This window comes from Geotrypetes seraphini, chromosome 6, assembly GCF_902459505.1.
Source record: "Geotrypetes seraphini chromosome 6, aGeoSer1.1, whole genome shotgun sequence".
NCBI classification, from domain to species: domain Eukaryota; kingdom Metazoa; phylum Chordata; class Amphibia; order Gymnophiona; family Dermophiidae; genus Geotrypetes; species Geotrypetes seraphini.
In genome coordinates this window covers 178,868,366-178,886,218 of record NC_047089.1, presented here as the reverse complement: position 1 = coordinate 178,886,218, position 17,853 = coordinate 178,868,366, and the positions used below count along the sequence as shown (strand labels likewise).

The 17,853-nt window shown below is 43.9% G+C and overlaps 1 protein-coding gene across 1 annotated transcript in view; it reads right to left on the bottom strand.

The window, feature by feature from the left end:
* Positions 1 to 17,853, bottom strand: part of KCNIP3 (potassium voltage-gated channel interacting protein 3) — a 72,073-nt gene that overhangs the window by 50,850 nt on the left and 3,370 nt on the right. Inside the window, exons 2-3 of the mRNA XM_033949706.1 lie at positions 8,905 to 9,029; positions 3,885 to 3,954 (exon numbers count right to left, since the gene is read on the bottom strand). Coding sequence (XP_033805597.1) covers positions 3,885 to 3,954; positions 8,905 to 9,029 — 195 coding nt within the window. The remainder of the gene's footprint in view (positions 1 to 3,884; positions 3,955 to 8,904; positions 9,030 to 17,853) is intronic.

The following is a 17,853-nucleotide window of genomic DNA, read 5'->3' as shown; positions in this document are numbered from 1 at the left end:
CTTTGCAGGGCTGGGGCTAGTGGTGGGATGGGCAGGGTTAGAGGTGAAATGAGGCAGGGATAGGGGCAGAACTAGGGGGCAGAACGGGGCAGGGCAAAAATCTGGACAAAAATCTGGTAACCCTACGCTAGGGGGCATTGTAGTGAACTTCACATAAAAAAGTCCCAGGTACACATCTCACCATAACCATCTTATATTGTATGATGAGCCCTCCAAAACTCACCCAAAACATACTGGAGCCAACTATAAGGGGTGCTGAAAAGTTCTCAGTCTAATCAACCAATTTCCCAAATCCTGAGCGTTATTTTGCCACTATAGCTGAAAAGAGTGTTATCTTATATCGTTAAGTGCCAATTTGCAGAAATGAAATTCTGTGTTTTGACATTGTTTCAGACCATTGATTCCACACCATCCTCTTCTTGGATGGACTGAGAGCTTTTCAGCACCCCCTCATATACACCACAACAATAGCTCTTATGACTGCAGGGGTCACCTATATATAGGTACTGTAGAATTTGGGTGGGTGATGGCAGGCTCACATATTCCACCATAAGCATAGTAGTAAGAGTGGGATACGGGTATGTACTGTTTCATTCACAACTTTAGGGGGTGAGAGGGGGTGTCAATGATGACTGGGGAATGTGGCGCAGTGGTTAAAGCAACAGCCTCAGCACCCTGGGGTTGTGTGTTCAAATCCATGGTGTTTCTTGTGACCCTGGGCAAGTCACTTAATCCCCAATTGCCCCAGGTACATTGGATAGTTTGTGAGTTCACCGGGACAGACAGGGAAAAATGCTTAAGTACCTGAATAAAGTCAAGTAAACTATTCTGTGCGCCCTTTGGAGAACGGTATAGAAAATTGAATAAATAAATAAATAAAATCTATCTACTGGTCATCTGGTCAGTTCGGGCAATTTTTTGGCACTTATTTGTTGCTAAAGGTAGGTGCCAGAAATGTAGGTCAGGGTTTTCAAGGCCTACATTTCGGATGTCTACCTTTCATGAGAATCGTGTCCAGGGAGGCGTCTTATGATGCCTAATGCCACTTCTGGCGTTAACAACACCTTCATTAGTATTAGGCATCAAAAGATGTAATAATGGCACTCTTTTTGGAGGCACATCTAGGCACCTCTATTTTTTTAAATGCCATTTTAATTGGGTTTTAAGCGGCGCAGCTAATTAGTGTGCCGATTAAACCAATTGAAAACAATTAGGTTAGGGGGCCGATTTTAGAATCGTGCCTTCAGTGATGTGCCCAAGATCACAGAAAGCAGCAATGGGATTTGAACCAGCATTCCTGAATATCAAGCCCAGAGCTCTAATCACTACGCTAGTCTTCCACTCAGTTTACTGTTATGAATTATCTGTTGTAATAGTATTTAGCAAGCATCAGCAACATCCGCAGTAACAAAAAGGCGCACTCCAGATTCCTCTTCCATTGCCTAATAAGAATTTCCACCAGGCGGTGGGGTCCCTCCCCCATCCGCTTCTCTGACCCCCCCTCCTGCTGCGCTCCCCCTCTTCCCTTCCCCTGTACCTCTTTAATTTTCCCGGCACAAGCAGCATTACAAACTTGCCGCCCACATCATGTCGGTTCTCCCTCTGATGTCACTTCCTAGGTGCAGGATCCGGAAGTGACATCAGAGAGAGCCAACACCGGGCAGCAAGCTCATTATACTATTCGTGCAAGGAAAATTAAAGAGGTTCGACGGAAGGGAAGGGACGCACGCTTGTAGAAGTTGGTCGGGAAGCAGCGGGGATGGTGGTGAGGAGGATGGGTGCGGCACCTGCACCAAGATGGCACCCGGGGCGTACCGCCTCCCCCCTTATTACACCTCTGATTTACACATTATGGGGGTAATTCTATAACAGTGCATCACATGTTATGTGCCACAATAGGGTGCACTGAGTGTCAATTGCACAATGGCAACTATACATACAGATTCCTGTACACTTCACCCTCCGCATTCGCGGAGATAGGGGAACAGCATGGCTGTAAATACAGAAAAAACATAAATAACTTATGTATGTTTTTGTGGTTTTTCTGTAAAAAGCCCGGAAAAAGACACCAAACTACGAATAACCTTACCTGTTCCTGAGAAGAAAGTGCTGCGATTTTCTGTGTACAATGCTGGGAGCAGCGACTTCCTGTGACGTAAATTTGGAGGCGGAGCCTGCGCACGAAAAACCGTGAATAACTAAAACCGCGAACAACAAAACCGCGAATACGGAGGGGGAAGTGTATAGATTCAGGCATAAGCTCAAAGGTAGGTGCCCATGTCCTGCCCATGCATCACTATGAATATGCCCTTTTTACTCCTGGTGGAATTCTGCTAGTGCCGAATTCTTCACCCCCTCAGGACACATAGAATTCTGAACATGCTGTGAAGAATTCAGTGCAGACATGGGCAGTAGAGGGGGAAGTGAACTGCTGCACAGCGGGTCACTTCCTCCTCCTGTGCCGGCTTAGACCCGATTGTTTATGTGAATCGCAATCTCGCAGATGCAGAATTCTGCCAGGAGTACCCTTTGCTGTTGCAGATTAATGCACTTGCAGGTATTTTATAGAATAGCATGTAGTGACCATACGAGTGTAAATGCCAATCATCTCGGAACTTAGGTACATTTGGCACACGTAACTTAACACACACTTATAGAATTGACCTGTAGGTATTTAATGTATAAATTATTGCATGCTGTTACTGCTAGGGCACTGGGACAGACAGGGAAGTATGCTTGAGTACCTGAATACATTCATGTAAACCATTCTAAGCTTCCCTGGGAGAATGGTATAGAAAATTGAATAAATAAATAAATATTAACTGGTTTTTGACTTCCCAAAACCTGCACTAAACTCCTAACGCAACTTAGTAAATAGGCCCGTAAATTAGTTGCTCTGATAGATATGCCCCTTAGGTGTAGGGTTACCTGAGGACTTTCCGGGTGTCCAGATGGCTTTCAAAACCACTTTATCCAGGTTTTGGAAAGCTGGTAAGATTGGGACTAGTTTGGCGTGCATCTACATCTGCGGTAATGTGTCCTCCTTTACCAGATGCAAAATCTGGTAATCCTATTTAGGTGTTCTTTTTAGTTGGGCAGAAAGAAGGTATTCTTGGGGGAGGAGCCATGGTAGGGAAACAATGCTTGAAAATTTGATTTTCAAACCTGTATACATCAGTGGTCTCAAACGCAAACCCTTTGCAGGGCCATATTTTGGATTTGTAGGTACTTGGAGGACCTCAGAAAAAATAGTTGATGTCTTTTTTAAAGAAATGACAATCTTGCATGAGGTAAAACTCTTTATAGTTTATAAATCTTTCCTTTTGACTAAGTCTTAATAATAATATTGTAATTTATAGCTAAAGAGACATATGATCAAGAAACTGTTTTGTTTTATTTTTGTGATTATGATAAACATACTGAGGGCCTCAAAATAGTACCTGGTGGGCCACATGTGGCCACCGGGCCGCAAGTTTGAGACCACTGGTATACATGGTTTTGCATGAATGATTGCCCACACAAAATGCAGGTGCATAGCACACTGTTAGGGTACTCATGGCCTGACTCTGCAGGCTCTTCAAAACTGCCTCCTAAAGATTTAGGAGATGAGTCCTAGGATCATGGATAGAAGAATAGGTTAGTATCATATTTACCTTTTTCTACAAATAAGTTTCACCTTGTTGTTTGTACAGTTTCTCAAAATCATTACCTTTAGCTACTGCCTTATGAAAATGGCAAACAAATTATGTTAAAATTCTTTAAAAAACCAAAGATAGAGTGTCAATGGTTAGATTAAGAAGCTGAAAATTATATTTTATTGACCTATAATCAAACCTTTAGAGTGCAACAAGATTCTAATAAAAATCAAAATCATGACCACTCACCTCCCTGAGGAAAAAACTGAGAATAGATGAGCTTGAAAGTTTCTTCATCCACAAGACCACTGGGGCACTCCTGTAAGGAGACGTCGTAACACTTAACAAGTCCCACAGTCAGTCAATGTACATGCCATTATCTCAGTGATAGCCTGGAGAACTCCTACAGTCAGAGACCAGAACTCTTGGCAACTCAGTAATAGTAGATCCCATCACCAGTGGTCTATATCTCTCAGTGCCAGTGACCACAACAAGAATTGCCAGCTGGCTCTATTGTTTCAGGATAGGTTGATCCAGTCCTAGTTGTACCCCATTAGACTCTTTTTTTTTCCTTAGGGAAACAGGAAGCTCACTATTACTATAGTACTACTACTTATCATTTCTATAGCACTGAGAAGCATCCACAGCGCAATACATTTAACATGTAATAGATGGTCCCTGCTCAGAAGAGCTTACAATTTAATATGGACAACAGGATATATAGGGGTTGGGGAATTTCATGCAGAGAGAATGAAAGGATGGACATAGGTGTCTTATGGTGAGTGGGAGGAGTTGAAAGCTGCCTCAAAAAAGTGGACTTTTAGCTTGAATTTGAATACTGCTAGAGACGGAGCCTGATATAATGACTCAAGCAGTCTGTTCTAGGCATATAGCACAGCAAGACAGAAGGGACGGAGTCTGGAGTTGATAATGGAGGAGAAGAGTATTGATAGGAGGGACTTATCCGATGAATGGAGTTCATGGAGGGGAGCGTAGGGGGAGATAAGTGAGGAGAGATACTGAGGAGCTGCAGAATGAATGCACTTGTAGGTCAGTAAGAGGAGTTTGAACTGTATTTGGAAATAGAGGGGGAGCCAATGAAGTAACTTGAGTCGATTAATGTGAGTATGGTGGCTCTCATGGAATATGTGTTGTAGAACAGAATTTTGAACAGATCAGTGGTTGAGTGGGAAAGAAGCAAGTTGCAGTAATCTATACAAGAGGTAATGAGGGTGTGGATAAGGGATTAGGACAAAATCATCTGCCCTGATAAAAATGGATATAGTTGGCAATCCCAACTACAACTCCCACTTAGTGATCTCAATTTCAAGTATTAGCCTTTTCAACTCCTAACATCATTGATCTCAACTCTTCTTTAAGTCTTACTATTAACGAGCCCAACTTCGGGGATGCCAGATAATTCAGTTCATGGAAATTTAGCTGGCTTTGGTTTTAGAACTTGCATCCCAATGCTTTGTGGTATTTATAATCCTGGCTGGTTCTACCTCAGTGGACCTTTCCCAAGGGAACTAAGGTTAGCCCTGGAGATTCTACATAAAAGAAGAGAAAACTCCATAAACCATTATTAAAAGATGGACTTGGGAATATCCTCTGCTTATTTTCTGCGATAAGCAGCATAAAATCTGTTTTACTCTTTTGGCATCTTGCTAAATACTTGTGACCTAGCAACTGTTGGAAACAGGATATTGGGCTTGATGGACCAATGGCCTGTCCCAGTATGGCAAAGCATATTTTATTAAGTTGCTATAATGGGTGCCTGATACTTTAAGCAAGGAGAAAACAAGAAAATGCCAGAATAATGTAAAGGGCCATAGTGAACATGGAGTGGGGATAGGGGTGGGCTGTACAATGCTTAGGGCTTCACCTCACCCACTCGCTTGTAAAGCACCCATTCCTGCCTGAGAAACTCCCTAGCCTTCTACATGTCCTGTCTGTTCATTGACTAGATTATAAGCTCTATTGAGCAGGGACTGCTTCTTGAATATTTTAATGTACAGGTAGTCCCCAAGCTACAGATGCCTGACTTAAGTATGACTCGTACTTAAGAACGCGATTGTGGCTTCATTTGATTTCCCTGAGCATTATTTTCAGTGGCACAGACTCCTACACTTCTCCTGCAGCAGGTTCAGGAACGATAGATTAAGAACAGTGTGTGGTTGTGCATGCTGTACCTTAGAGGGAACACTGACTAGGACAGTTGGCCCTTTTGTCAGCTGGGAGCAGAGGTAAACAGAAGAATCTTAAAATCTACAAGTTCTGAGTTACCTAAAAATCCGACTTAAAAACAGCTTTAAAAAAGTAACTTGTTCTTAACCCAGGGACTGCCTGTACAGTGCTGCGTACGTCTACCGTGTTTCCCCCAAAATAAGGCACTGTCTTATATTAATTTTGGACCAAAAAAACGCACTAGGTCTTATTTGCGGGGAAACAATGCCCAATCACAAACCCACAGCATCTTTCTAATAATAATTTTCAAAGTGCTAGCAAATTTTTCCATTTTCATAATGAACAAAATGTAATAATTTCACCAGATGTAAGCCGGTACTTTTTTCAACTCATATCAGTTTACCTGTATCAATCAGTAATATATTAAAATCATCTTAAATGATTTTTTTGTATCAATACTTCTAACTGAAATGGACATTTAACAATAGTAATAGTAATTCGATGCAATGTTTGACTCCTGGCACTATCTCAATTTTGCCAATAATAATGTCAATGCCGGGAAAGCCAAACCCTCCCCCCGCCGACCCTTCAATCTCTCCCTCCCCAAGCTGACCGCGAGACTGACATACCATTAGGGTACCTTCAACAGCAGTGTCGCGGCAGTAATCTAAACGGGCTGCTTCAGGCCTGCTCCCGCCAGGATGTTCGGAGTGCCGCGTTGCTGATGACATCATCAGTGATGCGGCAGAGGAACACCCTGGTTGGAGCAGGCCCAAAGCAGCCCGTTTCGATTACTGCTGCAATGCTGCTTTTGAAAGTACCCTAATGGTATATCGGTCTCGCGGTTGGCATGGTGAGGGAGAGATGGAAGGGTTGGCGGGGGGGGGGGGGGGGACAATTGCTACTACTGGCAAATCCAGTGCAACTAGGCTTATTTTTGGGGTAGGTTTTATTTTCGGGGAAACATGATAGCAGCGCTATAAAAATAACAAGTAGTAGTTTTAAAAGGCAAAATGCACAAAAGTGTGAGTAGACATGTGAATCTACTTAAATGAAATACCTTTATTTGTGGTCACTGTAAATAAAGCATTTATGCTAAATAATTTAAAACCAACATGTCAAAAGCAGTAGGATGCTAAATGCAAAAGACACAGAGTTCAGAGTCCTTGAACTCAAAGTACGCCTCAGATTTTCTTTCCATCTCATTCCTCCTTTGGAAGTCCTGTCCTGAATCCCTCACTCCTCTTCTTCCCTTAATGTTAGCATCTGCAATAAAGCTGCTAAAAGCCCAAACATCCAGACAGCCTGATACTTAAAACAAGCACCACCACTGCACAGTGCAGTCAAGGGTCAAACAATAACAAATCCTACCTGGACCTTAAAAGCATGCCCCCAAATAGAGGCAGAATGTGAGGAATACCATCCCTCCTCACTAAAAGGGCAAATACTGAACTGTTTAAACTTGGAGGCCCTATTATTAAGCCGTGTTAGGCACTAATGCAGTGGTCTCAAACTCAAACCCTTTGCAGGGCCGCATTTTGGATTTGTAGGTACTTGGAGGGCCTCAGAAAACATAGTTAATGTTTTATTAAAGAAATGATAATTTTGCATGAGGTAAAAACTCTTTATAGTTTATAAATCTTTCCTTTTGGCTAAGTCTTAATAATAATATTGGCATTTATAGCTAAAGAGACACATGATCAAGAAACTGTTTTATTTTACTTTTGTGATTATGATAAACATATGGAGGGCCTCAAAATAGTACCTGGCGGGCCACATGTGGGCCCCGGGCTGCGAGTTTAAGACCACTGCACTAATGCATGCCTAATGCAGCTTAAAATAGCAAACTGCAGGACAAGCTCAGGTGGGGCAATTCCCCTGTCACTGCTGGGGATCCCTCCCTCCCTGCCCGCTCGCACCCTCCCCCAGCCAACCCAGTTCTTCTTTGAGCCACACTCGCTCCTTCTGTCTTCAGCGGGGACGGTGCAAGCAGCGATTCACATGCTGCACGTGGCTGATCTGAGAGAGAAGGTTTTTGGGTCAGCATGTGAATTGTTGCATGCACCGTCCATGCAAGCAGTGCTGCTGAAGACCGAAGGAACAAGCGTGGCTCGAAGAAGGTGGTAACTGTGTCGGCTATGGGGGCGGAACCAGGCAGAGATCGCCGGAAGTGGCTTCAGCAGCAGAGTGGACAGAAACGCGCGATCCCCGGTGGCGTTGTCATCATGGGAAATTGGCAGTGTGTTGAGAAACGCTGGCATATAACAATTAACACTATAGAAGCAGCAGCATCTCACTCTTTCAGATTTAATCTTTGGTAATGGAACAGGGTAGACCAATGAGGCCATGGCAACACCAATATTTTGTTCAAAACAGCATCAGCAGGTAGACAGATTTTGTTGCTTATAAGAGAGCAGCAGTGCATACAATTTGATAATAGAGAATGACACGGAGACAAATTTGTTCCCGTCCCCGCAGGAACTCAATTCCCCTGTCCCGTTCCTGCAAATTTTGTCGCTGTCCCCGTCCCTGCCCCATTCCTGTAAGCTCTACCTTAACTGCACAAGCCTCAAACACTTATAATTTTAAAGTGTTTGAGGCTTATGCAGATGAGGATGGAGCTTGCAGGAATGGGGCAGGGACAGGAAAAGAACTCACGGAGATGGGAAAATGAGTTACCGTGGGGATGGGGATGAAGTTGGGGTGAGGGGCTGATCCTTGGAGCTATAATGGTGGAAGGGGCTTGGGGGATAGTGATGTTTGTTGGCTGAAGCCAGCAACTGTGGTAATTGGTATAACAAAGCAGTATTGATATTTCTTGATTTCTCATAATTCTCTCTCTTAATACATTAATACCTTCCATGCACACATTTTTATTGCTCCTCACCCCAACTTCATCATTACCATTGTCAGTGACCTCTGACCCCAGCTTCAATTGCCTCAATTTACATCATTCAATGACCCCCCCAACTCTGGCCATCACTGTCTCTAATTCCCATCGCATTTCCAACCACTTTGGGAGTCAGATTAGAGATGCTAAGATGGAGGGGGGAGGAGGAAGGCTAATATCTGCTATACTCACAGTTTTGAAGCCTCTGTACAGTGACTGCAGCTCCTTCTTGGTGAACTTGGTTAGGGATCGGAGTTGTTCCAGCCCTTCTGGTTGATGTCGAACCGTGGATAGTTCAAAGTCGAGGTCACCGCCGTCTGTGAGGAGAATGTACAGACTTAGGGCTGGATTCAGTAAAGAGTGACAAATAAATTAGCACTGAATGCCATTCTATAAAGGTTGGGTCACCAGATTTTCCATTTGGAAAATCCAGACCCCCCTGGAACCGCCCCCAGGCCCGCCCTGTTCCACCCATCCCCGCTCCATCACGCCCCAGTCCTGTGTGGTTTCTCTTTTTTTTTTTGCTTGTTAATGACATGCAATAACATAGGATAAGTAGTTGATATTTTCCTTGTCATTGCAAGTGACAGTCTATCCCTACTGAGTATCTGAGTCAGGGGTGGCACCTGGAAGATATGCAGGTATGGGCCAGTATTCAGTGACGTACCCTCATAGCTAACCAGGCAAAGTTGAGACCGCTTTTCTGAGATCCAGCTTGCCTGGTTATCTATGTGAGCACCAGTACCCAGTGGCGTAGCGAGGGTTAGAGGCGTCCAGGGTGTTGATGCCTCTCCTCTTTTAACTTCCCCAGCACGAGCAGCATCACCAACTTGCTGCCCCCCTTGGCGTCGGCTCTCCCTCTGATGCCACTTCCTAGACGTGGAACCTGGAAGTGACGTCAGGAGAGCTGACGCTGGCGCGAGCAGTAGCTCAGAGTTGCTGCTCGCGCTGGCGAAGAGATAGAGGCACGGTGGTGGGGAAGTGAAGGCGTGTGCATGGCTGGGGGGGGGGTAGGAGTGGGAAGGAACGTGGGGTGGAGAGGTGCCAGCGCCCTGATCAAGATGGCCCCCTGCTATGCCACTGCCAGTACCAAATATTGTCAGTGCCTATAGAACCCCTGGCTCCACCAACAGACTGCCATGGCAATAACTGGGCAGTCTGGTTGCCTGAGGCTAAATATCATTTCCTAGACTGCTCAGTGTGGTGTAAGTGGGCAGGAGCTTCTTCTACTTGCTTAAACCATGCTCAGTAATGCCAGTGTACTATGGTAAAAAGGCTTGTTTATGTTTATTCAGAATTTTATATACCGCTCCCGCATTTTCATGACCTAAGCGGTTTACAATGTAACAGTTAAAAACAGAAAGGAACTCCATAGAACATATTCAGATAGAAAAGGTAGCGATAGAGAAAGATACCAGATATATACATATCCTAACAAGTAATCATTACAGATGGAAACAAAAATTACTTTAAAAATAAAAATAAAGTACATTTAAGCAAATTAGAAATTTAAAAATAGAGAGAATTATACTATAGTGAAATGAAGGTCCAATTAAATAAAGGCAGGAGGGTCCCAAAATTCATTATAAAAATTCAGTATAAATTAGCAAGATAATAAAATAAAAACAAACTCAGAAAAAAAAAAAAATCAAAATCAAATATAATTCTAGTCAGTAAAAAGTAAAACTTTAGTTCAATCTAAATAAGAACACCATGACCATTTCCACTTAGTTGACAGAAAAATCCTCCAACATCAGACAGCACCATTCGATTTCCCGATAACCTCCGACTGGAAGAGGTATTGGGTGCCAGTTAATTCTTGCAGGCCATCATCAGGGAGAAGCAGAAACCTTCCTGTTGTCGTCTCTCCCATAGCACTGGGCTGCAGGCACCGGTAGATATTAGGCGCAATGGCCTGGGAAGACAGGAGGCCCGATGAAGATGATTCGCCTCCTCTGATTTTCTCATCTCAGGCGGCCAGATCACATTCACCCCCTCGCCACCGACCGATCTCCGCCCTCATGCTGGACGTCTCATCAAGCACCTCCTCGACGCCAATCACCGCTCTCCCCTCGGCACATCATCGCCAACCCCTTGAGCCGTGGCGCAGCTGTCCGGCACAGCACAGTCCCGTCAATGGTGCAGGGGCCAACAAAAGCAGGTAGGAGGCCCTTCGAACGGCCAAACCAGCAGGACTAGTGGTCTAAATTCATCGCTGCAAAAAAGGAGAGTGGAGGCCCCAAACCAAGGTCACAAAGTCAAAATAAAACAGAAGATCAAAGAAAAACTTGTTGAAAACTGTCTACACAGTGGGACCCCCAACCCAGTGGCATAGTAAGGGGGAGGTGCAGGGGGGCAGTCCACCTCAGATGCCATCTTGGTGGGGGCACTAGCTCCCATCCTCCTCTCCACTCCCACTCCTTCCTGACCCCCCCACCACCACCCACGTGTATTCCTTCCATTCCCTTCCCTTACCTCTTTAATTTTCATGGCATGAGCAGTATCATGGACTTGCTGCCCGCATTGCTGTCAGCTCTCTCTGATATCACTTCCGGGTCCCGCGCCTAGGAAGTGACATCAGTGGGAGGGCTGATTACAATGTGTGCATCAAGTTCATAATGCTGCTCGCGCTAGGAAAATTAAAGAGGTACAGGAAAGGGAAGGGGACACGCACACACTGGGGGAGGGGGGGTGTTCAAGAAGGAGCGAGGGGTGGAGAAGAGGATGGGAGAGCGACACCAATGCCGCGGGTACCACTCATCCTCACTATGCCACTGCCGCAACCAGTCAGGTTTTCAGGTTATCCCTAATAAATATGCATAAAATAGATAGCAACGGGACTTATAATTACAGTTCAATAGCTCCTATCCATTAAATCACTCTACAAAAAATGAGAGCTATACATTTAGCACGAATATTTTAAATGATTATCCTAATTCACTTATTTTTATAATTTATTATCATCACAATCAATTCTTCATTACTAATTCATAACATAAAAATATAAAACATAAGTACATAATCTATCCGAGCACCTCAACCAACTTACTAAGGGCTCCTTTTACAAAGCCGTGCTAGCGGGTTTAATGCGCATGACTTTTCGTCACGCGCTAGCCCCCGCGCTGGCTGAAAAACTACCGCCTGCTCAAGAGGAGGCGGTAGCGGCTAGCACGGCCGGCGGTTTAGAGTGTGCTATTACGCGCGTTAAACCGCTAGCGCGGCTTTTATAAAAGGAGCCCTAAAAGTTCATATTACTAAAAGTTCATCTCAAAGTGCGTCAGTCTCCTTGTAAATTATCTGTTGTTAATTATCTTCTTTCTGTTGTGCTTTTCCTTCATGTATCAAGCTTCATAAATCTTCAAAAACCGCATACACATGCCCACCACAGTGAATTAGGATAATCATTTAAAATATTCATGCTTTTTTTTTTTTGAGTGATTTAATGAATATTCATGAGCATATTTGCATGCCTGTATCCTCCATTATATGCAAATCTCTCTCATGCATATTTATTACCATTACCAGATCTAGCTCCTCAAAACACCTAGTGGAGAAACACGGAATCGTGTCAAGCTTGATTTATTGAATGAATTGGACACCTCTGTCACTATGATATCAACCAGATACATGAAAATGAAGTGAATTTTGAGTATATGCGACAAAGAACGAAAAGTTCAAGTACATTCATTGTTGGTTGCTGCTACACCCGTTTGTAGGGATGAACATTTGATGAAATTTTTAATAGAACATTTTATTGGGTGAATTAATTGGGAAGGCTCTGTGTTTGGGATATTTGTGTGTAGTTGATGTGATTTATATAAATTAGTATTTAATAAAATAATTTAATGAATATTATAATAAATGATGAAATATTTGAATTCAGGATGTAATTAACTTTTTTTTTTAGTTGATGCATATTTATTAGGGTTATCCTGAAAACCCAAATGGCTGGGGGTCCCCCCCCCCAGTGTAGAATCACTGGTCTACACTAAAAGCACCTGAAAGCAGACAGGGTTCAAAGGTAGAGCACATCTGTAGTCTCCAATTCGCCAGCACAGTTCAATTGAGTAGCAAGCCAATTAGTGCCAACAAATGCTAAAAATCAATTACTGGCATTATTTGGCAACAATTTGGATTTGCATATGCATCTTGCTACATGTTATTCTGTAAAGATACCCATGCAAATCTTTTAACATGCAACTGAAAAGGCCAAGGGAGGGGCATGGGTGAGTCAGGGGCTGTCATTAAAGATGCCTGCAGTGTTATAAAATATGGTGATCTGCGCCTAACTTATGAACAAGGATTTACACCAGGTTTCAGTTGGAATAAATCCAAAGTTTGGCGTGGGCAACAGCACTACTTGCTATTTTATAAACAGTATCCAACTCAGAGTGTCAGGGCATTATTAAAGCATAGGCAAACTAGCATGGGCCTAGGGCCCAAATATTTAGGAAGGGCCCTCTCAAATGTGTAAGTCAAGGCAGATTTTTTGCCCTAGCTGTTGCCAGAGAGAAGAGAATCCGGAAGGAGCAGAGGGTGCAGATCAGTGGCATAGCCAGATAGCCAATTTTGGGTGTGTCTGAGCCCAAAGTGGGTGGGTGCAAAGTTTTCCCTGCCTCGTCTTACCCCCCACCTCTAATTATAAATACTTTAGCTAATGAGGATCCCCCCCCCCAAGCTATGCCAGCTGAAGACTTTCTCTCAAGATAGCCAGAACTCCCTTTTTCCAAGCCTGGCATGCAGCAATGTCCCTAAGCCACAGATTCTGGCACCTCAGTGGCCCAAGGATGCTGCCAGAGCCTGCTATGCTTGATAGAAGGGAGTTCTGGCTGTCTTTGGAGAAGATCTTCAGCTGGGGATGCTTGGGGATCCCTATCAGAAAAGGTTCACAAGTCATGGTCAGAGAGTGGGCATGAACTGCATACTGCAGTTAGTGCATGATACTCAATGGAATAGAAGAGGGAGCAGAGTGCTTCAGGCACCGGCATCTCTCCTCCTCCATGGCAATCGGGGGGGGGGGGGGGGGGGGGGGGGTTGTCTCTTAAATGCACTCCCTCTGTACCTTTTCTAGTCTTTGCCGCCAATGAGCAGTAACTCCTTCTCACTGCTCACAACAGCCCACTCTTCACACTGATGTCATTTCCTGTTCACAGGACCAGGAAGTGACATCAGAGAGCAAATTCAGCTGTCACGAGCAGAGAGTAGGAGACCCTGTTTACTGCTGGTGAAGAAAAGATTTTAAGAGGTATTGGGGGGGGGAGTGTATCTAAGAGACCCTCCCTACCGCTGGGGGGTTGCTGAGCGCCAGCTTCCCTTGCTATACCATCGAAAGTACTTACTGCATGCTGACTGTAATTTGTGCAGTTATTACGAATGTGTTTACTGTTTCCTCAAGGGAAGGCATTCTATGCATCTGTTCTAATTACAACCAAGTTTAGTGAATGCTGATGAATATTTCCATGTGGTCAGTGCAAAGAGCATACTGGGCATGTCCCCAACAATTACTATGCACCCTTTGCACTTACCGCATGTTAATTTGTGCTGTTAAGGCATGATAAGTGCAAAAATATGATTCATTTTTAGTAAAATGCTCCCCTCCCCCTTATTCTTTCAGGGAGAACATTATCAATGTGGGCTGCTGTTAATACAAACTGTGATATTTTTACACAGGGTCTGTTTGCATAATACGGGCTCCTTTACTAAAACAGCACAGCTTGTGGTAAAATAACCTGTCTTATTCACAGCCCACATAAATAACTTTCCCCCTGAATGCCAGTACAGGTTGAAAATTCAAATAGAAAGGCATAATATAAAATAAAAGAAACACAATTTAATTCTCCTTTGCCTAGGGTAACCATATTTTTTGACCTGAGAAAAGAGGACATATGATCCCACCTACAGCTCTACCATTGCTCCGCCCCTGGCCCAGCTGCCCAGAGGCTAGTTTGGCAGGGTCAGATTACAAGGAATCCGTTAGCTTTCCCCCTCTTACCTCCTCAGCACTGCAATTCTATTTTCTTCAGGCTGCTGGCAACTCAGCGACATGAGCCTGCTGCTGTCGGCATATCCTGGAAGCTGCTCCTCTGCAGGTCCCACCTCCGCGGGAATAGGAAGTCACTGAAGAGTGGTGGCTTCTGGGGCAGGTTGACGGCAGCAGGCTCTCATTGCTGAGCTGCTGGAAGTCCAAAGAATTGCAGAGCTGAGGAGGTAAGAGGGGGAAAGCCACCGGATTCTTTGGGAAGAGGGACCTTGGGGTGATAATGTTTGAAGATCTAAAGGTGAAAAAACAGTGTGACAAGACAGTGGCTGCTGCCAGAAGAATGCTGGGCTGTATAAAGAGAGAGGCGTAGCCAGTAGAAGGAAGAAGGTGTTGATGCCCCTGTACAGGTCGTACGTGAGGCCCCACTTGGAGTATTGTGTTCAGTTTTGGAGACTGTATCTGGCGAAGGATGTAAGAAGACTTGAAGCGGTCCAGAGGAGGGCGACGAAAATGATAGGAGACTTGTGCCAGAAAATGTATGAGGAGAGAATGGAAGCCCTGAATATGTATACCCTAGAGCAGGGGTAGGGAACTCCGGTCCTCGAGAGCTGTATTCCAGTCGGGTTTTCAGGATTTCCCCAATGAATATGCATTGAAAGCAGTGCATGCAAATAGATCTCATGCATATTCATTGAGGAAATCCTGAAAACCCGCCTGGAATATGGCTCTCTAGGACCGGAGTTCCCTACCCCTGCCCTAGAGGAAAGGAGGGACAGGGGAGATATGATTCAGATGTTCAAATACTTGAAAGGTATTAACGTAGAACAAAATCTTTTCCAGAGAAAGGAAAATGATAAAATCAGAGGACATAATTTGAGGTTGAAGGGTGGTAGATTCAAGAGCAATGTTAGGAAATTCTACTTTATGGAGAGGGTGGTGGATGCCTGGAATGCGCTCCCGAGAGAGGTGGTGGAGAGGAAAATGGTGACGGAGTTCAAAGAAGCGTGGGATGAACACAGAGGATCTAGAATCAGAAAATAATAGTAAATATTGAACTAAGGCCAGTACTGGACAGAGTTGCATGGTATGTGTCTGTATATGGCCTTTTGGTTGAGGATGGGCTGGGGAGGACTTCAATGGTTGGGTGGGTGTAGATGGGCTGGAGTGAGATTTGACGGAGACTTCGACAGTTGTAACCCAAGCACAGTACCGGGTAGAGCTTTGGATTCTTGCCCAGAAATAGCTAAGAAGAAAAATGTAAATTTAAAAAATTTAAATTGAATCAGGTTGGGCAGCCTGGATGGACCATTCGGGTCTTTATCTGCCATCTTCTACTATGTTACTATATGTTAAGCCAGTCCTGCACAATTTTAAAAACTCGTCTGGACACCCAGATAGTCCTCTAAAAAGAGGACATATCCGGGTTTTCCTGGACGTATGGCAACCCTACCATTTCCTCCACCTATGCATATTAGGCCTCTCTTCTTCCTATCTCCCAGGACCAGTTCCTGAGACCTTGGTGAGAAAAAGACATTGCCTCCTCATTTAATGCCACTGAAGTACCTCTAAGTTGGCGATTCGGACACTTCTCTTTCTAGGACTCTGGCCCTCCTGGATCCAGTTCCTAGGAAATTTATTCTGGATCTTCAGCTTCTGTGCTAGAATCCATAGAGCTCTTTTCCCTCCTTCTCTAGAGATCTTCTTTAGCCTCTTACTCAACCCTGTAACCCAATATTCAGAAGCAAATATCCAGATTGTGACAGTTAGGGGTCCTTTTATTAAGGCGCGCTAACCAATTTAGCGTGTGCTAAATGCTAAGGCATCCATTATATTCTATAGGTGCCTTAGCATGTAGCATACGCTGGATCGGTTAGCGCACCTTAATGAAAGGACCCCTTATTTGGATATTTGTGCTCAGTGGCCCTGTACAGATAGAGGTGCTTAGTATCCTTCCAGTCTGCCTAGGCATGGGGTGGTACATGGGCAAAGGAAGAAATTATCCAGAGATTGGCAATACTCTACTTGCCATCCAAATAGTAGTCTAAATATTACCATTATCCACATAATGGTTTTGTAAGGCTGCCAACTGTATCCATATTCGTAGGGCAGGGTTGTTCTAGTCCTGGATTTACTTCATTGCATGCAGGGACTTTCCCATTGTTTTTATGTTTGTTAAGTATTGTTTAGTCGGTACTTATCTGTTTAATGTTTCCCCCTTTTTTAATATAAATTGTAAAACACTTAGAATTCATGTTTAGCATTTTATCAAAATTTTAATAAACTTGAAACTTGAATGCTGATTTCCCCATTACATTCCCTAAGAAAAGCAAGACTACAAGTTCCAACACACACTGGGGCAAACCCAGGACTGGATCAATTCTGACCTGTGAATCTGGATCCAATTGGCAGCTTTAGGCTTTGCATATCTATTAATTTAAATGTCACAGTTGGCATTTAAAAATATGCCAAATGAGAAGTTTAAATATTGAACCATGTGGAGTTTTGGCACAGTCAGCCAAAAGAATCTAGTGCAGACTAGTATGAAACATCTGGACATGTCCTCTTTTTAGAGGACTGTCTGGGTTTTTTATGAAAACCTGGAAGTTTGTCCAGGTTTAGAAGGAGCTTTATTGTACATTATATACCTTTTGTTGGACTATATTACTCCCCCCTAAATGACTGAATTTTCCTTGCCATGGTTGTGTATTTTTGAAGCTATGTATGTTTCTTCCTTTTCTCAGACATTGGATATTTGTTCTTTACTCTGTTGCTGAGGTTGTTTTTCTTTACTTTGTATTCCTAATACTTTATGTTATTTCATATATACCAATAAAACATTTGAACATAAAAAAAGAAGCTCAAGGTCTTGTCTGGATGGCATCCACACATGTGCACATGCATGTGATGTCATCATGTTGCTTCCGCACATGCTTGGAGGTCGTCCAGATGTGGCCTTGAGCTCAGAGAAGGAAAGGAGGATGTTTGTGTGGGGGCGGGGCAAGGGCAGGGCTTGGCCAGAATGAGCCGGGGTGGGAGCAGAATGCGATGAGGTTGGGGCGGGTGTCACGTGTCATCTTTTTTACCGGAAGAAAAATGTTAACCCTAGAAACACCATAGTAACATAATGGAGTGCAAAACATTTTCATTTCAGTCTTTACTAT